Source organism: Hemiscyllium ocellatum, chromosome 14 (genome assembly GCF_020745735.1).
Source record: "Hemiscyllium ocellatum isolate sHemOce1 chromosome 14, sHemOce1.pat.X.cur, whole genome shotgun sequence".
NCBI classification, from domain to species: Eukaryota; Metazoa; Chordata; class Chondrichthyes; order Orectolobiformes; family Hemiscylliidae; genus Hemiscyllium; species Hemiscyllium ocellatum.
In genome coordinates this window covers 31,864,199-31,885,832 of record NC_083414.1, presented here as the reverse complement: position 1 = coordinate 31,885,832, position 21,634 = coordinate 31,864,199, and the positions used below count along the sequence as shown (strand labels likewise).

The 21,634-nt window shown below is 42.2% G+C and overlaps 1 protein-coding gene across 1 annotated transcript in view; it reads right to left on the bottom strand.

The window, feature by feature from the left end:
* LOC132822470 (voltage-dependent L-type calcium channel subunit alpha-1D-like) overlaps window positions 1–21,634 on the bottom strand; it is a 579,417-nt gene that overhangs the window by 2,532 nt on the left and 555,251 nt on the right. The window contains exon 49 of the mRNA XM_060835847.1: window positions 12,823–13,143. Coding sequence (XP_060691830.1) covers window positions 12,823–13,143 — 321 coding nt within the window. The remainder of the gene's footprint in view (window positions 1–12,822; window positions 13,144–21,634) is intronic.

The window sequence follows — 21,634 nt, the reverse complement described above, 5'->3', positions numbered from 1 at the left end:
AATGAAATCAGTAACACTGTCAAGAGGAGGAATTCCTGGAGTGTATACGAGATGGTTTTCTGGATCAATGCGTTGAAGAAACAACCAGATTGGCAGGGGCGGGGTGAGAAACGAAGCTATGGATTAGATGATGGAGTAGGTAGTGAACAGCCAGATACAGTGTGCAGACAGTCTGTGAGGAGGGATAGGGACTTTATGGCAAAGGTGCAGTCAGTGTGATGGGTTGAAATGTGTCTATTTTAATGCAATGAGTATCAGGAATAAGGGTGGAACTTAAAGCATGGATCAATACTTGGAACTATGATGTTGTGGCCATTATGAAGACTTGGATATCACAGGGGCAGAAATGGTTGTTGGATGCTCCAGGGTTTAGATGTTTCAAAAGGAATGGGGGTGGGGGGAGGGAGATAAGAGAGGTGGAGACGTTGCATTGCTAATCAAGGTTAGTATCAGAGCCGCAGAAAGGGAGGGTTTGTTTACAGAGTCAGAAACAGGAAAGGTACAGTCACTTTGTTGCTATTGGGGAGTCTGTAGAAAATTCCCAATAGAGACACAGAGGAGCAGAGTGGTAGGCAGATTTTGGAAAGGTGCAGAAGTAACAGGGTTGTTGTTATGGGTGACTTTGACTTCCCTAATATTGATTGGAACCTCCTTAGTTCAAATAGTTTGGAAGAAGCAGATTTGTTAGGAAGGGTTGTGTGCCCAGGAAGGGTTCCTGACAGAATTGGTAGATAGGCTGGCTAGAGGGAAAGCTATTTGGTGCTTGGCAATGAATCATGGCAGGTGTCAGATCTCTTTGTGGGAGAGCATTTCAATGATAGTGATCACAACTCCATGACCTTTACTAAACTCATGGAGAAAGATAGGAACAAACAGTATTGGAAAGTATTTAATTGGGGGAGGGGATATTACAAGGTTATTTGGCAGGAACAGTGGTGCCTAAATTTGGAACAGATGTTCTCAGGGAAATACATGACAGAAATGTGGCAGTTATTTAGGAAGCACTTGCTGATAGTGCTGGACAGGTTTGTCCCACTGAGGCAAGGAAGAGATGGTAGGATGAAGGAACCTTGGATGACAAAGAACATGGAACATCTAGTCAAGAGGAAGAAGGAAGTTTGCTTAAGGTTGAGGCAGCAAGGATCAGACAGGGCTCTACAGGGTTGCAAGGTAGCCAGGAAGAAACTGAAGAATGGACTTAGGAGAGCAAGAAGGAGGCACGAAAACACTTTAGCAGAGATGATTAAGGAAAACCCTAAGGCGCTTCTACACTTATGTGAGGAACAAGAAGATGATCAGAGTGGGGGAAGGGCCAATCAGGGATAGTGGAGGGAACTTGCACTTGGAGTTGGAGAAGGTAGGGAGGTCCTTAATGAATACTTTGCTTCAGTATTCACTACTGAGAGGGACTTTGACATTTCTGACAACAGCATCAAACAGGCTGATATGTTAGAACTGGTTGATGTTAGGAAGGAGGGTGTGCTGAAAATTTTGAAAATCACGAGGATAGATAAATCCCCTTGGCCAGACAGGATATACCCTAGGTTACTACAGGAAGTGAGGGAAGAGATTGCTGCACCTTTGGTGATGATCTTTGCGTCCTCAATGTCCACTGGAGTGGTACCAGATGATTGGAGGGTGATAAATGTTATTCTCTTGTTCAAGAAAGGGAATAGGGATAATCCTGGGTATTACACACCATGTCAGTCTCATGTCTGTGGTGGGTAAAGTATTGGAGAGGATTCTGAGAGACAGGATTTATGATTACTTGGAAAACCATTGTTTGATTAGAGATAGCGTGGCTTTGAGAGGGGCAGGTCATGACTCTCAAACCTCAATGAACTATTTGAGGATGTGACAAAACACATTGATCAAGGTAGAGCAGTGGAAGTGGTGTACATAGATTTTAGCAAGGCATTTGAGCCTACCATGGGGAACCTTATCAATCAGAAAGTAAGGAGGCATGGGATACAGGGAAATTTGGCTGCCTAGATATAGAATTGGATAAGAGTGGTGCTGGAAAACAGTACCCTTCCACTGACACTCTCATTCGTTTGGCTGAACTGGTCCTCACCCTTAACAATTTCTCCTTCGAATTCTCCCACTTCTTCCATGGGCCCCAGCCATGCCTGTCTCTTTGTTGGATCCATAGACCAGTCCATCTTCCATAGTTACACCAGCACCACTCCCCACCTCATCCTCCACTACTTTGATGCGTCGGCGCCACCTCGAGCTCCCGTGAGGAAGTTGAGCAGTTCATCAACTTCACCAACACATTCCACCCCAACCATAATGATGGCAGACTTGACACTGACATTTTTTACAAACCCACTGACTCCCACACCTACCTGGATTACACCTCTTCCCACCATACCTCCTGCAAAAATGCCATCCTGTATTCCCAATTTTCAGCCTCCGCCGTATCTGCTCCCAGGAGGACTAGTTCCACACACAACACACCAGATGGCTTCCTTCTTTAGAGATCGCAATTTCCCTTCCCACATGGTTGAAGATGCCCTCCAATACATCTCATCTACATCCCGTATCTCCGCCCTCAAACCCCATCCCTCCAACCGTAACAAGAACAGAACCCCCCTGGTCCTCACTTTCCACCCTACCAACCTTCGCATTAACCACATCATCCACTGACATTTCCATCACCTCCAAAAAGACCCCACCACCAGGGATATATTTCCCTCCCCATCCCTTTCCCTTTCCGCAAAGACCGTTCCCTCTGTGACTACCTGGTTAGGTCCACACCCCACAACAACCCACCCTCCCATCCTGGCACCTCCCCTGCCACCACAGGAATTGCAAAGCCTGCGCCCACACTTTCTCCCTCACCTCCATCCAAGGCCCCAAAGGAGTCTTCCACATCCACCAAAGTTTTACCTGCACATCCACCAATGCCATTTATTATATCTGTTGCTCCCGATACGGTCTCCTCTACACTGGGGAGACTGGATGCCTCCTCGCAGAGCGCTTCAGGTAACATCTCTGGGACATCCGCACCAATCAACCCCAATGCCCCATGGTCCAACATTTCAACTCCCCTCCCACTCTGCCGAGGATATACAGGTCTGTGTTGAGTCGGTCGCCCGAGATAGAAATGGAAAGGTCTAGGAAGGGGGGCAAAAAGGGGAAAACAGTCCATCTTCCGCAACTACACTGGCACCACCCCCCTTTTCCTCCGCTACATCGATGACTGTATTGGCGCTGCCTCGTGCTCCCACGAGGAGGTTGAACAGTTCATCACCTTGACCTCCTTCCACCTATCACATCTCCATCGCCCCTCCCCTAAGTCCCTCCTCCCTACCTTTTATCTTAGCCTGCTTGGCACACTCTCCTCATTCCTGATGAAGGGCTTATGCCCGAAACGTCGAATTTCCTATTCCTTGGATGCTGCCTTACCTGCTGTGCTTTAACCAGCAATACATTTTCAGCTGTGATCTCCAGCATCTGCAGACCTCATTTTTTACCCAAATAAGGATGACAGGTGACTTGATAGAGGTGTACAAGATAGTCAGAGACTTTTTCCCAGGGTGGAAATGGCTGTCACAAAGGGGCATAATTTTAAGGTAATTGACAGGTTTAGAGAAGATGTCAGAGATAGGTTCTTTACAGGGAGTGGTGGGTGCATGGAATGCACTGCCAGCTGAGGTAGTAGAGTCAGATACATTTGGGACATTTAAGCAACTCTTGGATAGGCACGTGGAAGATAGTACAATGAAGGGGTTATAGGTTATTCTGATCTTACAGTAGGATAAAAGGTCGGCACAACATCGTGGGTGGAAGGGGCTGTACTGTTCTATGTTCCAACTAAAGAACAGCTGTCCTAGACTGGGTATTGTGTAATTACAAAGGAATAATTAGCGAGCTAGTTGTGTGAGGCCCCTAATGGGAAGACTGACCATAATACAAAAATTCTTTATTGAGGTAGAGAGTGATGTAGTCTGTGATTCTGAGACTAAAATCCTGAATCTAAATGAAGCAAACTTAGGTGGTATGAGATGCAAGTTGGGATATGATAAATTGAGGGACATTGAGAGTGGCACAGTGGTTAGCACTGCTGCCTCACAGCGCCAGGGTTCAATTCCCGACTCAGGCAACTGTCTGTGTGGAGTTCGCACATTCTCCCCGTGTCTGCGTGGGTTTCCTCCGGGTGCTCCGATTTCCTCCCACAGTCCAAAAATGTGCAGGTTATGTGAATTGGCCATGCTAAATTGCCTGTAGTATTAGGTGAAGGGGTAAATGTAGGGGAATGGTTCTGGGTGGGTTGCGCTTCGGCAGGTCAGTGTGGACTTGTTGGGCCGAAGGGCTGTTTCCTCAATGTAAGTAATCTAATCTAAGTAATTAGTTAAAGGGATGACAGTGGATTGGCAATGGCAAACATCTAAAGATTGCATGGATGAACTGTAACAATTGTTTATCTTGTCCGTTACATAAATAAGACAGGAAAAGTGAGCAGTCATGGCTAACAAGTGAAATTAGGGATAGTATTAGATCCAAGGAAAGGAGCATGCAAATTGGGCAAAAAAAAGCAGTATATTTGAGGAATGGGGAGCAGTTTAGATTTCAGCAAAAAGGGCAAATGGATTGGTTAAGATGGAGCTTGGGGAATACATACAAATTGTAAAAGTTTCTATAGATATTTGAAGACAAATGCAAGTTTCTACAGATATAAACAGGTGTTGTTATAGGGGGGAACAAAGGGATGACAGACCAATTAAGTAAACATTTTGGTTCTGTCTTCACAAAGGAGGACAGAAATAGTGCCCAAAAACATAGGGGAACATAGGGTCTAGTGACAAGAACTGAGGAAATGAATAATAGTAGGGAAATGCTTTTGGGGTCCGGCACAGTGGTTAGCACAGCTGCCTCACAGCGCCAGGAACCTGGGTTTTATTCCAGCAATGGGCGAATGTATGTGTGGGGTTTGCACATTCTCCGTGTGTCTGTGTGGGTTTCCTCTGGGTGCTCTGGTTTTCTCCTACAGTGCAAAGATGTGCAGGTTAGGTGAACTGGCCAGGCTAAATTGCCCATAGTGTTCATGGATATGTAAGTTAGGTGCATTACTCAGGGGTAAATGTATAGTAGTAGGGTAGGGCAATAGGTTTGGGTAGGTTACTCTTCAGAGGGTCGGTGTGGACTTGTTGGGCCGAAGGACCTGTTTCCACTATGTAGGGATTCTATGATTCTAATTGATGGAATTAAAAATCGATAAATCCCCGGGACACAATAAACTACATCCAAAAGTACTTAAGGAAGTGGCTTAGAAATAGTGGATGAATTGCTGGTCATCTTTCAAGGATCTATAGACTCTGGAAAAACTTCTATAGATTGGAGGGTACATAATGTAACCTTATCATTTAAAAAAGGGAGTAGAGAGAAAACAGGGAATGTAAGAGTGATTAGCCTGACATCAGTAATAAAGAAAATGCTGGAGTCCAAGAATAAATGGCTTATTGGAGAGGACTTGGAAAACAATGACAGGATCATACAGAGTTGGCATGGTTTAATGAAAGGAAAATGAGGCTAGACCAGGCGTGGGGAACCTGAAGCCTTAAGGCTGCATGTGGCCTTCTAGGCCATTGTGTGTGGTCTTTTGAATGAATCCAAATTTTGCAGAACAAATCTTTTATTTTTTAATTAATATGTTTTTTGTCGTCCTTTATTATTTTTATTTTAATCTTAAAATGAATGTATTTAAAATACCAGAGAGTAAAAGAAAATTCAATGAAATAATCCTCACAGACTGACCGCCACTATTAAAAAAATTTGAACTTTGAAGAATATGTAATTGAATTTTCTTGGATGCGGCCTTATTAGATTACAACTAACATAATGCGGCATACCAACATGAAAAGGTTTCTCACTTCTGGGCTAGACAAATCTGCTGTAATTTTTTAAAGATGTAACTGATAGATTTGATAAAGTGGAAGCAGTCGATGTGATTTACTTGGACTTGCAGAAATTTCTCAATAAGGTCCCAAATAAGGGATTAGCATATAAAATTAAAGCACATAGGATTGGGGGTAGTTTACTGGTAGGGATAGAGAAGTGTTTGCTGACAAACAAATTATAGGGATAAACATGTCTTTTTCCAAGTGGTAGACAGCGACCACTTTGTAAAGTGAGATACTTCATAAATCAGTGAGATATTGAGAGTAATGAATTATACACAACAAGTCTGCACCAAAAAAAAAGGTCCTCTAAATCTCCATTAATCCCACAAGTGGGGCAAATGGTGATTCTTGGGGATGGTAAAACTGACAAATGGAGAGAAACTGGATCAGTTAGTATATTCACTGGAGTTTCTGTTGGGAAGGTTCATAGAAACCTATAAAATTCTAACAGGACTTGACAGGGTAAACACAGGAAGGATGTTCCTGATAACCACTGAGTCCAGAATCAGGGATATAGTATAGGTCATTTAAAACAGATGAGGAATTTCTTCACTGAGAGAGCAATGAGTCTGTGGAATTCTCACAGAAAGCAACTGACACTAAAACATTGAATGTTTTCAAGGAGTTAGGTATAGTTCTTAGGATTAAAAGGATCAAAGGGTCTGGGGAGAAAGTGAAAACAGGGTATTGAGTTGGATGATCAGTTATGATCCTATTGTATGGAAGGGCGGTATGCCTATTCCTGCTTCTAGGTTCTATGTTTCTATGTCTACCCTCTCAGGTACTTGTTAAAGGTCCCGTGGAAATATTTTGAAATGCTGGGGTCTCTTTCACAGAATATGAAAATGATCTAATAATCTATTTGCCTCTCAATCAATATTATAAAAACAAATTATCTCATAATTTTCACAGAACGACACAGAGAGTATCAATGCATGAGCAATAGAAAGACAAATACTTTCCACAAACAACCAATTGCACTAGGTGTTCAAAAGCTTTGACTTAAGGTATGAGTTTTAGATAAATGTGAAGTGTTGCATTTTGGAAAGGCAAATCAGGACTTACACACTTAAAGGTATGGTCCCGGGGACTGTTTCTGAACAAAGAGACCTTGGAGTGCAGGTTCATAGTTCCTTGAAATTGGAGTTGCAGGTAGACAGGATCATGAAGAAGGCATTTAATATGCTTGTCTTTATTGGTCAGTTATTGAGTATAGGAATTGGGAGGTCATGTGGCCATAGAAGACATTGGTTAGGCCACTTTTGAATACTGGCAATTCTAGTCTCTTTGCTATTAGAAAGGATGTTATGAAAATTGAAAGGGTTCAGAAAAGATTTACAAGGATTGGAGGGTTTGAGCTACAGGGAGAGGGTGAATAGGCTGGGGCTATTTTCCCTGGAGTGTCAGAGGCTGAGGGGTGACCTTACAGAGGTTTACAAAATCATGAGGAGCATGGATAGGATAAATAGACAAAGCCTTTTCCCTCGAGTGGGAGAGTCCAAAGCTAGAGGGCATGGATTTAAGGTGAGAGGGGTAAGATTTAAAGGGCAACCTTTTAACACTAAGGGTGGTATGTGTATGGAACAAGCTGCCAGAGGAATTGGTGGAGCCTGGTACATTAAAAGCATCTATATGAGGATATGAATAGGAAAAGATTAGGAGGATATGGGCCAAATGCTGGCAAATGGGACTAGATTAGGTTGGGATATCTGGTCGGAATGACGAGTTGGACTCAAAGGTCTGTTTCTGTGCTGTATATCTCTATGACTTTATGAATTGATTTTTAGCTTTTGTGCTGTGATCTCTCAGGATATCACAATTCTTCAATGTAGAGCCACTTTCAGTATCACTCGAAAGGGAGGGTGAATAAACCCCAGGCCTCTTGAATGGAAAAGGAGATAGCAATTTTTTTCTTTATTTTAAATTTTATGACAAGTTTCAAGTAGAAAATATAATTGCAAACCAAAGGGATAACAGAAGGTTCAAAGGGGAGATGAAAAAGCATTTTAGAGAAGCAAAGAAGGATTATGAAAAAAAATCCCAAGATCATCAAAAGCACTTCAGGTGAAAGGATTAGCGTTGATTAGGGACAGAAAAAGAGGATTTACATATGGGAATAAAAGGTGTGGCTGATGTGTTAAATGAATATTTGCACCTGTTTCTTCTAAGAAGCTATCCAGGTCATTGTGATAGATGGAAGGTTTGTGACCAGGAGAATTTGAAATTGATGAAGCACCAGAACTGGATGAGATGCATCCAAGGATATTGAAGGAGGTGAGTGTGGAAATTGCAGGGGCACCTGTCATAATTTTTCAGTTTTCACTGGACTCAGGAGAGGTGCCAAAAAACTGGAGAATGCAAACATTACATCCTTGTTCACAATTATTGTAAGAATAAGCCAAAAAATTACAGACTGGTCAGTATAGGGAATGCTGGATGACGAAAGAAATTGAGGGTTTGGCTAAGAAAAAGAAGGAAGTATATGTCAGCTATAGACAGGAGAGATCGAGTGAATCCTTAGAAAAGTATAAATAAAGTAGGAGCATACTTAAGAGGGAAATCAGGAGGCAAAACGGGGACATGAGATAGCTTTAGCAAATAGAATTAAGGAGAATCCAAAGAGATGTTACAAATATATTAAGGACAAAAGGGTAACTAGGGAGAGAATAGGGTCCCTCAAAGATCAGCAAGGTGGCCTTTGTATGGAGCCTTAGAAAATGGGGTAGATACTAAATGAATATTTTGCATCATTATTTACTGTGGAAAAGGATATGGAAGATATAGACTGTGGGGAAATAGATGATGACATCTTGCAAAATGTCCAGATTATACAGGAGGAAGTGCTGGATGCCTTGAAACAGTTAAAGGTGGATAAATCCCCAGGACCTAATCAGGTGTACCCGAGAACTCTGTGGGAAGCTAGAGAAGGGATTGCTGGCCTCTTGCTGAGATATTTGTATCATCGATAGTCACAGGGTGAGGCGCCGGAAGACTGGAGGTTGGCAAACGTGGTGCCACTGTTTAAGAAGGGTGGTAAAGACAAGCCAGGGAACTATAGACCAGTGAGCCTGACCTTGGTGGTGGGCAAGTTGTTGGAGGGAATCCTGAGGGACAGGATGTACATGTATTTGGAAAGGCAAGGACTGATTAGGGATAGTCAACATGGCTTTGTGCGTGGGAAATCATGTCTCACAAACTTGATTGAGTTTTTTGATGAAGTAACAAAGAAGATTGATGAGGGCAGAGCAGTAGATGTGATCTATATGGACTTCGGTAAGGCGTTTGACAAGGTTCCCCATGGGAAACTGATTAGCAAGGTTAGATCTCATGGAATACAGGGAGAACTAGCCATTTGGATAAAGAACTGGCTCAAAGGTAGAAGACAGAGGGTAGTGGTGGAGGGTTGTTTTTCAGACTGGAGGCCTGTGACCAGTGGAGTGCCACAAGGATTGGTGCTGGGCCCTCTACTTTTTGTCATTTACATAAATGATTTGGATGTGAGCGTAAAAGGTACAGTTAGTAAGTTTGCAAATGACACCAAAATTGGAGGTATAGTAGACAGCGAAGAGGGAAACCTCAGATTACAACTGGATCTGGACCAGATGGGCCAATGGGCTGAGAAGTGGTAGATGGAGTTTAATTCAGATAAATGTGAGGTGCTGCATTTTGGGAAAGCAAATCTTAGCAGGACTTATACACTTAATGGTAAGGTCCTATGGAGTGTTGCTGAACAAAGAGACCTTAGAGTGCAGGTTCATTGCTCCTTGAAAGTGGAGTCACAGGTGTAGATAGGATAGTGAAGAAGGTGTTTGGTATGCTTTCCTTTATTGGTCAGAGTATTGAGTACAGGAGTTGGGAGGTCATGTCGCGGCTGTACAGGACATTGGTTAGGCCACTGTTGGAATATTGCATGCAATTCTGGTCTCCTTCCTATCGGAAAGATGTTGTGAAACTTGAAAGGGTTCAGAAAAGGTTTACAAGGATGTTGCCAGGGTTGGAGGATCTGAACTACAGGGAGAGGCTGAACAGGCTGGAGCTGTTTTCCCTAGAGTGTCGGAGGCTGAGGGGAGACCTTATAGAGGTTTACAAAATTATGAGAGGCATGGATAGGATAAATAGACAAAGTGTTTTCCCTGGGGTAGGGGAGTCCAGAACTAGAGGGCATAGGTTTAGGGTGAGAGGGGAAAGAGACCTAAGGGGCAACTTTTTCACGCAGAGGGTGGTACTTGTATGGAATGAGCTGCCTGAGGAAGTGGTGGAGGCTGGTATAATTGCAAAATTTAAGAGGCATTTGGATGGGTATATGAATAGGAAGGGTTTGGAGGGATATGGCCCGGGTGCTGGCAGGTGGGACTAGATTGGGTTGGGATATCTGGTCGGCATGGACTGGTTGGACCGAAGGGTCTGTTTCCATGTTGTACATCTCTACGACTCTAGTCACAAGGCATTTAATAATCATTTGAATAGAAACAATGTGTAACAGTATGGGGAAAGGCAAGATGGCAGCACTAAGCCATTATGCTAATTAGATAACTACAGTAGACACGCTGGGCCAAATAATTTCCTTCTATACTGTGGTTAAACTGTGATATTGTGTCCCCACCTTCAGGGATTCTGCAGCAGTGTCCTAACAATAGAAGTCAATGTCACTAGTCTTTGGTACTTCTGTGGAAGCTCAAATGGCTGCAATAAAGCTTTGTTTTTGAGAACAAAGTATCTACCTTGGCCAGGTTACTTGACTACATACATAAGGGTTTCTGGGGCTCACTCATTTTCTACCAGATAAATGGAAGTGCTGTTGCAGATCTCACAGGAGTAATGGTGTTGCTACAGGAGGGGTTTATGTTGTCCTGTAATGATCCATGAATGTCTGGTCCTTGCCACATTTGTAAATTCTATCCAAGAGTACCAGTATGGCACTTGGGACAGGCAGCAATTGAAATGCAGTTATGTAGTTACATCATGAGAATCTCAAGGATCCCAGTGTCTAAAACAATAGTCTTCCAACAATTTTGCTGAGGCCACTAGAGCACTACTGATTGGAGTAATAGACTATATAAACTTGTTTTTGAAAAAGGTACATGCTTCTCACTGGCAGGTGAAATAAACTCAAGGGAATTATTGTATTGGAAATTAAACATTTTAATCACTTCTGGCTTTCAACTGACTGAGTGCTCTTATTTTTTCATGTTTCGTACATGATTGAAATAGAAGTTAACTTAAGGAATCAGTTCTTCAAGGCAGGTTTAAAAGAATGGTGAAACATGTAACAAGTACTATAAATGCAGAAGGGCATTGTGTAAGGGCATAGTGGGCGGCACGGTGGCACAGTGGTTAGCACTGCTGCCTCACAGCGCCTGTAGACCCGGGTTCAATTCCCGACTCAGGCGACTGACTGTGTGGAGTTTGCACATTCTCCCCGTGTCTGCGTGGGTTTCCTCTGGGTGCTCCGGTTTCCTCCCACAGTCACAAAGATGTGCGGGTCAGGTGAATTGGCCAAGCTAAATTGCCCGTAGTGTTAGGTAAGGGGTAAATGTAGGGGTATGGGTGGGTTGCGCTTCGGCGGGTCGGTGTGGACTTGTTGGGCCGAAGGGCCTGTTTCCACAATGTAAGTCTAATCTAATCTAACATTTCAAGGCAGGATAATAAGCAGCCAGAGGAGTTGCTGTGCAGTTATGTCCTCCCTTTCATACTTGGCGTAAAATGTGCTTACTGTTACTCTATCTGCTACCTCTCCATCTTGGTTTTCCTATTTTGATGAAAATTGCTGCTCTACCTCTTCTAATTTAAATCCTCCACGTTGGATAACTTTTTACAGGTTTCAGTACACCAATATGGAGGCCCCAGTCATTTCCAGTTAGTTTAACTGGAGTTTCAGGAACTTTATGTTCTGGTAATAATTGTTCAGCAATGATTCTATGCCCTTCAATGTACAGGCAAGATGGGGTTGAGAATGCTTTGCAAGAGCTTCCTTCCCAGCTGTCATTCACTTCAATGGAATGTGTAGGGTGTAAATGGCTGCTTGGATTGCTGTAGAGAAGGCCAACATGGACTAAATGGACCAAATATCCCCTTTTTGTGGCCATAAAGATTCCATAATGGGTGACTAATCTGCTATCACCTGTTGTGCATCCCAGCCAACTTTGAATTTTTATACATGCAGCTGAAAATATGGTCCCAGTAGAGTGCTGCAAGACTGTTGCTACTCAAACTGTGTTGCCCTACTTTGTGCAAAATTAATCTTTGTCAATAATGTCATCTCAGTCAATTAACATAAATTAATGTTGTTCCTCATACAATGTATTGTCTGCCAGAAGTGCACCAAAATCAAGCAGTCAGCTATCTCACCTCACGTTGTCAAACACTGCTGACCACCATTAAAATTATCTTGCCCCTGAAGGGAGATTAAAGGGAGCAAAAGTATTATTGTCATACCATGACCGACCTGGTGTTCATAACTTGCTGTCAGTCAGCAATAGATTCTCTCTTTCAAGCTATAGCTCCTCATGCAAGATGGTTTAACAATTAAAACTGCTATCAAGATGTTCACAAGCTGAAACTATAGGGCTCTTTGTTACTCACTAAGCATTTTTGTCTCAGTTAGGTCAGTACAATAGGTTCATATGTGCTTGTTGAGTGAACCAGTAATCAGCAAAAGGAGTCAAGAAGTAATATTTTGTATTCTTCCATCCCATTGAAACTATCCCTAAGGTTGATTAACCACATTCAATTTGTGGAGTCCATAATCAGTGTCAGGGACTCAACCTTCTCACTTGAAGGAATGATGTCAGAGAGGAATGGTGAGAAAATGAAAAAATTGATCACCAACAGTATCTTGCATTATATCAGATATAGATTGTTTCATAATGCTTGAACTTCATCACATTATATCATATGAGAAAGGTTGAATACTTACAGCTTCTACCAAACTGTCTGCACTCCCTCGTTTCTCATAGTATCGTTGTAAAAAGTTATTGGGAACAGCTAGATTTGATGGGGTATAGATTTTGTAAGGAATGTCAATGTCGTCAGTATACCAAGAGCTCCTGCTCATCGAGGGAAGATTACCATTCATATGTTCCCTGGATTCAACACGATCTACACGGATCAGAGGAGTGTAGTATGGGGAACGCTCTTTGCTGGGTGGCGTAGCAGGAGGCGTTGCCCATGACCGTGTTGATCGTGCTGGTGAGAGTCTTCTACTTTTGTAAGAATCCATTCCTGCCACAGCCATAACCTGTTTGTTCATAGAGAAAGAAATCAATGGTACAAATATAATTACACAATCCATCATCTTTCATTACTGATCAGAAAAATAAACATGAATCTAAGTTAAGTAGGTGATTTCTCAATTCCTTTGTGATACATTGCCTCAATAGTCAAAGAGAAATTTCAAGCATTAACAGTCACTGTAAATTACTGAAGCATTTAGTTCTGAATTTAATCATGAAAATGTCATCTTATTTTGGTGCTGGCTAAATATCTGTCAGTGTGAAAATAGTAAGGCAATCCAGAGTGAATCTATGATTCTTCCTACTATCACTGACTTTTTTACTACTCACTTTTTCCACTGGTCCCTGGCGTATTAGTTGAGTTGTGGAGCCAAAGTGAAGTAGTCCATTTTACACATAGAGTCATAGAGATGTACAGCACAGAAATAGACCCTTCGGTCCAACTTGCCATGCTGGCCAGATATCCTAGATCATCTAGTCCCATTTGCCAGCATTTGGCCCATATCTCTCTAAACCCTTCCTATTCAAAAACCCATCCAGATGCCTTTTAAATGCCTTTTAATGTACTGGCCTCCACCACTTCCTCTGGCAGCTCATTCCATACACTCACCATTGTCTGCATGAAAACATTGCTCCTTAGGTCCCTTTCAAATCTTTCCTCTCTCACCTTAAACCTATGCCCTCTAGTTCTAGACTCCCTCACCCCACGGAATTGTTTTTGTCTAGTTACCCTATCCATGCCCCTCATGATTTTATGAACCTTTATAAGGTCACCCCTCAGCCTCTAATGCTCCAAAGAAAACAGCCCCAGCCTATTCAGCCTCTCCCTATATCTGAAACTCTCCAACCCTGGAAACATCCTTATAAATCTTTTCTAAACCCTTTTCAAGTTTCACAACATCCTTCCAATAGGAGGGAGACCAGAATGGCACACATTATTCCAAAAGTCCAATGTCTTGTATAGCTGCAACATGTCCTCCCAACTCCAGTGCTCTGACCAATAAACAAAAGCATGTCAAACACCTTCTTCACTATCCTATCTCCCTGCAACTCCACTTTCAAGGAGCTATGAACCTGCACTACAAGGTCTCTTTGTTCAGCAACACTCCCCAGGACCTTACCATTAAGTGTTTAAGTCCTGCTCTGACTTATAGAGTTATAGAGTCATAGGGATGCACAGCATGGAATTAGACCCTTCGGTCCAACTCGTCCATGCCAACTAGATATCCCAGCCAGCAGGCCTATATCTCTTCGAACACTTCCTATTCATATACCCATCCAGATGCCTCTTAAATGTTACAATTGTACCAGCCTCCACCACTTCCTCTGGCAGCTCATTGCACAATGCACCACCCTCTGAGTGAAAAAGTTGTCCCTTAGGTCTGTTTTATATCTTTTCCCTCTCACCCTAAACCTATGCCCTCTAATTCTGGATTCCCCCACCCAGGGAAAAGACTTTGTCTATTTATCCTATCCATGCCCCTCATAATTTTGTAAACCTCTATAAGGTCTCCTCTCAGCCTCTGACACTCTAGGGAAAACAGCCCCAGCCTGTTCAGCCTCTCCCTGTAGCTCAGATCCTCCAACCCTGGCAACATCCTTGTAAATCTTTTCTGAATCCTTTCAAGTTTCACAACATCTTTCTGATAGGAAGGAGACCAGACTTGCATGCAACATTCCAACAGTGGCCTAACCAATGTCCTGTACAGCCGCAACATGACCTCCCAACTTCTGTACTCAATATTTTGACCAATAAAGGAAAGCATACCAAACACCTTCTTCACTATCCTATCTCCCTGCAACTCCACTTTCAAGGGGCTATGAACCTGCACTCCAAGGTCTCTTTGTTCAGCAACACTCCCTAGGACTTTATCATTAAGTGTATAAGTCCTGCTAAGTATTTGCTTTCCCAAAATGCAGCACCTCACATTTACCTAAATTAAACTCCGTCTGCCACTTCTGAGCCCATTGGCCCATCTGATCAAGATCCGGTTGTAATCTGAGGTAACCTTCTTCGCTGTCCACTACACCTCCAATTTTGGTGTCATCAGCAAACTTACTAACTGTAGCTCTTATGCTCACATCCAAATCATTTATATAAATGATGAAAAGTAGTGGACCCAGCACCGATCCTTGTAGCACTCCACTGATCACAGGCCTCCAGTCTGAAAAACAACCCTCCACCACACCCTCTGTCTTCTACCTTTGAGCCAGTCCTATATCCAAATGGTGATTTCTCCCTGTATTTCATGAGATCTAACCTTGCTCACCAGTGTCCCATGGGGAACTTTGTCAAACACCTTACTGAAGTCTATATAGATCAAATTGACCACTCTGACCTCATCAATCCTCTTTGTTACTTCTTCAAAAACTCAATCAAGTTTGTGAGACATGATTTCTGTTGCATTTCCAAAATGCAGCACCTCACATTTATTTAAATTAAACTCCATCTGCCACTCCTCAGCCCATTGGCCCATCTGATCAAGATCCTATTGTACTCTAAGACAACCTTCTTTGCTGTTCACCACACCTCCAATTTTAGTGCCATCTGCAAACTTGCTAACTATATTTCCTATGTTCAGAACCCAAATCATTTATATAAATGATGAAAAACAGTGGACCCAGCACTGATCCTTATGGGACACCACTGGTCACAGGCCTTCAATCTGAAAAGCAACCTTGCCCCACCACCCTCTGTCTTCTAACTTTGATTCTTCATCCAAATGGCAAGTTCTCCTGGTATTCCATGTGATCTAACCTTGCTAACTAATCTCTCACGAGGAACCTTGTTGAATGCCTTACTGAAGTCCACATAGGTCATGACCAAGCTCTGCTCTCATCAATCCTCTTCGTTACTTCTTCAAAAAATTCAATCAAGTTAGTAAGATGATTTCCCACATACAAAGCCATGACCAAATTTTATTTACTATTGCAGTCAAACTTAATCTTATTCTTTGGTGTTATCATATTCTCTCCCATTTAACATTCATGTAACATCAAATGAATATGAATTCTCTTTGTGAAGTACTGAATTACAAGGCTATTCGTACAAGTATGATAGCTCAAGATTTCAGGATGAAAGGCTTGTGAGCAGCAGAAAACACATTTTATAGAGAATCCATCTTGGCTGAGTTCTCTCTTGGTAAAGAAACTTAGAGAAACACTATTTACACTGCCATACATCGTGAGATAAACAGAAATTTGATTTACTGTATTTAAAATTTTTGATTTAGCTTTACTTCTCCAGTTCATAACATGCTGGACTGAACAAGCTCACATGTAATGTATTTGAGTTCTGAGCAAATTTATTCTCTGTTCTTGTGATTGAGAGCAGATCAGGATGCAACGGTAATAATCATGTTATAGGATTACAGAAATACATACATTTTTAGAAACAGAAATAGAAACAAATCTGAGGATTGGGAGAGTTTATAACACATCAAAGGAGAATCAAGAAACTGATAAAGGGAAAATAGACTATGACTTGCAACTGGTAAAAAGCTTGAAAACAAACTGGATTTGTAAAAAAGGAAATGTTTGACGATGATCAATGTGGGTTCATTACAGACAGAGTCAGCAGAATTCATAATGGGGAACAGAGAAATGGCAGAGATACCAAATTGTTACTTGGTGTTGTATTCACTGAGGAAAATACACAAAATTTCCAAGAATTACAGATGAATAGGACGAGGGAGAATGAGAAATTGATAGAAATTAGGAAGAAATCTGGAGAAATGAATGCAACTGAAGGTTGGTAACTACCCATGTCCTAATAATAAACATAGAAACATTGAAGATAGGAGCAGGAGTAGGCCACTTAACGTCTTAAGCCTGATCCACCATTCATATGATCATGGCTGATCATTGATCTCAATATTTAAATCCCGCTCTTCCCACCCCCAGCCATCCTTTGATCCATTTACCCACAAGAGCTATATTTTCCTCCTTCTTAAAAACAATGTTTTGGCCTCAACCACTTCCTGTAGTAGTGAAATCCATAGGCTTACCAGTGCCTGGGCGAAGAAACTTCTCATAACCTCAGTCTGAAAATGTTTACATCTTATCAAGAGCAGTATGGTAGTTCAGTGGTTAGCACTACCTCACAGTGTCAGGGACCCGGTTTGATTCCAACCTTGGGTGATTGGGTGGAGTTTGCATGTTCTCCTCGTGTCTGTGTGGGTTTCTTCCAAGTGCTCTAGTTTCCTCCCACAGTCCAAAGATGTGCAGGTTAGGTGGATTGACCATTCTAAGTTGCCCCGTAGTCTCCAGGGATGTATAGGCAAGGTGGATTGTCCATGGGAAATATAGGGTTACATCGAAAGGGTAGGGGGTAGGGCAGGGTGGGATGCTCTTCAGACAGTTGGTGTGGACTCGGGCTGAATAGTCCACTTCCATGCTGTAGGGATTCTATGATTATTCTTGAACGATGGCCACTAGTTCTAGACTCTCCTACAATGCACATTCCAGAGTGTTGATAGAGGTAGCTATGGATATAGGGGAGACATTGGTGATCACCTTCAAAATTTCATAAATTCTGGAATGGTTCTTGCAAATTGGAAGCTAGCAAATATTAGCCCATTATTTAAGAGGGCTAACATCACATGTTTTGTGGTAAGCATAAATTATACAAAAGAGACGGCTTGCACCTTAATAGGTTGGGGACCAGCATTCTGGCAGGCAGGTTTGCTACTGCAACACAGCTGCATTTAAACTAAATAGCAGGGGGACAAACTGAAAGTTTAAGAAGGAAATTGAAGGTAAAGTTAGAACAAGGGAACGCAAGAAAGACAACGGTATCAATGAAGCAGAAAACTCAAAAAGGGATCATGCTGTAAGGTTGAGTGAAACAGGGCTGATAGAAAGGATGAGGGCAGTAACAAATTAAAAATACTATATATGAATGCACAAAGTATTAGAAATAAGATGGATGAGCTTGAGGCTCTTTTGGAAATTGGCAGCTACGATATTGTGGGGATAACCAAGACATGGCTTCAAGTGGACAGGGCCTAGGAAATGAATATTCAAGGCTATACATGCTATGTAAAGGACAGACTGACGGGCAGAGGGGGTGGGGTGGCCCTGTTGGTAAGGGATGAAATTCAGTCCCTTGTGCGGGGGGACCTAGAATCAGGGGATGTAGAGTCAGTATGGATAGTGCTGAGAAATTCTAAGGGTAGAAAGACCCTCTTGGGAGTTATCTACAGGCCCCCAAACAGGAGTATGGATGTAGGGTGTAAGTTGAATAAGGAGCTGAAATTGGTCTGTTGCAAAGATGTTACTACAGTTGTTATGGGGGATTTCAACATGCAGGTAGACTGGGAGAATCAGGATGGTATTGGACCTCAAGAAAGAGACTTTGTGGAGTGCCTACGAGATGGATTCTTAGAACAGCTGGTGCTGGAGCCTACCAGGGAGAAGGCAATTCTGGCTGCAAATGTGTTGCTGGTCAAAGCACAGCAGGTTAGGCAGCATCTCAGGAATAGAGAATTCGACGTTTCGAGCATAAGCCCTTCATCAGGAATATTCCTGATGAAGGGCTTATGCTCGAAACGTCGAATTCTCTATTCCTGAGATGCTGCCTAACCTGCTGTGCTTTGACCAGCAACACATTTGCAGCTGTGATCTCCAGCATCTGCAGACCTCATTTTTTACTAGAAGGCAATTCTGGATCAGGTATAGTGCAGAATTGATCAGAGACCTTGAAGTGAAGGAGCCATGAGGAGGTAGTGACCATAATAGCTTAAATATGCAATTTGAAAGGGAGAGGGTACAAACAGTAGTGACAATATTTAATTGAATAAAGGGAACTATGGAGCTTTGAGGGAGGAGCTGGCTAAAGTTCAATGGTGCAATACCTTAGCAGGGATGACAGTGGAGGAACAATGGCAGATATTTGTGGGTATAATGCAGAAGATGCAGGATCAGTTCATTCCAAAAAGGAAGAAAGATCCTATGAGGAGGCAGGGGTGGCCGTGGCTGAAGAAACATATAAAGTCAAAAGAGAAAAAAGTATAACATAGCAAAGATGAGTGGGAAAACTGAGGACTGGGAAGCTTTTAAAGAACAACAGAGGATTACTAAGAAGGAAGTACGCAGAGAAAAAATGAGGTACGAAGGTAAACTGGCCAAAAATATAAAGGAGGATAGTAAAAGCTTTTTTAGATATGTGAAAGGGAAAAAAATTGGTTAAGACTTAAATTGGGCCCTTGAAGACAGAAACAGGGGAATATATTATGGGGAACAAAGAAATGGCAGAAGAATTGAATTGGTACTTCAGATCTGTGTTCAATGGGTAAGACACAAGCAATCTCCCAGAGGTAACAGTGGCTGAAGGACCTGAACTTAAGGGAATTTATATTTGCCAGGAATTGATGTTGGAGAAAGACTGTTAGGTCTGAAGTCTGATAAGTCCCCGGGGCCTGATGGTCTACATCCCAGGATACTGAAAGAAGTGGCTCTAGAAATCGTAGATGCGTTGGTGATTATTTTCCAGAGTTCGATAGATTCAGGATCAGTTCCTGCGGATTGGAGGGTGGCTAATGTTGTACCACTTTTTAAGAAAGGAGCAAGAGAGAAAGCAGGAAATTATAGATCGGTTAGTCTGACCTCAGTGGTGGGAAAGATGCTGGAGTCAATTATAAAGGATGAAATTATGACACATCTGGATAGCAGTAACAGTTAGGTCAGAGTCAGCATGGATTTATGAAGGGGAAATCATGCTTGACTAATCTTCTGGAATTTTTTGAGGGTGTAACTCTGAAGATGGACAAGGGAGATCCAGTAGATGTAGTGCACCTGGACTTTCAGAAAGCCTTTGATAAAGTCCCATATAGGAGGATAGTGTGCAAAATTAGGGCAGTATTGGTGGCAAAGTACTGACTTGGATTGAAAATTGGTTGGCTGACAGGAAACAAAGAGTAGTGATAAACGGCTCCCTTTCGGAATGGCAGTGGGGTACTGCAGGGATCATTGCTGGGACCGCAGCTTTTTACAGTATATATTAATGATATAGAAGATAGTATTAATAGTAACATTAGCAAATTTGCTGATGATACAAAGCTGGGTGGCAGGGTGAAATGTGAGGAGGATGTTAGGAGATTACAGGGTGACCTGGACAGGTTAGGTGAGTGGACAGATGCATGGCAGATGCAGTTTAATGTGGATAAATGTATGGTTATCCATTTTGGTGGCAAGAACAGGAAGGCAGATTACTACCTAAATGGAGTCAAGTTAGGTAAAGGGGCAGTACTGGGTGTTTTTGTACACCAGTCAATGAAGGCAAACATGCAGGTATAGCAGGTAGTGAAGAAAGCTAAAAGCATGCTGGCCTTCATAACAAGAGGGATTGAGTATAGAAGCAAAGAGGTTCTTCTGCAGCTGTACAGGGCCCTGGTGAGACCACACCTGGAATATTATGTGCAGTTCTAGTCTCCAAATTTGAGGAAAGACATTCTGGCTATTGAGGGGGTGCAGCTTAGGTTCACGAGGTCAATTCCTGGAATGGCGGGACTATCATGTTGAAAGATTGGAGCGACTGGGCTTGTATACCCTTGAGTTTAGAAGACTGAGAAGGGATCTGATTGGGACGTATAAGGTTATTAAAGGATTGGACACTCTGGAGGTAGGAAACATGTTTCCGCTGATGGGTGAGTCCCGAACCAGAGGACACAGCCTAAAAATAAGGAGTAGGCCATTTAAGACAGAGATGAGGAGAAATTTCTTCACCCAGATAGTGGTGGGTGTGTGGGAATGCTCTTCTCCCAAACACAGTGGAGGCGCAGTCTCTGGATTCATTTAAGAAAGAGTTGGATAGAGCTCTCAATGATAGTGGAATCAAGGGTTATGGAGATAAGGCAGGAACAGGATACTGATTGAGGATGATCAGCCATGATCATAATAAATGGTGGTGCAGGCTTTAAGGGCAGAATGGCCGACTCCTGCACCTATTGTCTATTGTCAAAGACCTGTTGTCTAACAGCAGCTGTATGAAAATGCTAGAGTATTATAAAGGATGTGACAAATAGACACTTGATAATCATGAGATGATTAGCGATAACATGGGAAATAGAATGGGAAATTGTGTTTGACAATCTATTTTTCAAAATATTACTAACAGAATTGATAAAGGTGAACATAGTACACTTAGATTTTGATAAAGTGCCTCACAGGAGATTGGTTAATAAAATTATAACAAATGGGATAAGAGGTAATGAACTGGCATAGATTAAGGATTGGCCAATAGAAGAAAACTATTGTCTATTGTCACAGATCTGTTGTCTAATAGCAGCTGTATGAAAATGCTAGAGTATTATAAAGGATGTGACAAATAGACACTTGATAATCATGAGATGATTAGAGATAACATGGGAAATAGAATGGGAAATTGTGTTTGACAATCTATTTTTCAAAATATTACTAACAGAATTGATAAAGGTGAACATAGTACACTTAGATTTTGATAAAGTGCCCCACAGGAGATTGGTTAATAAAATTATA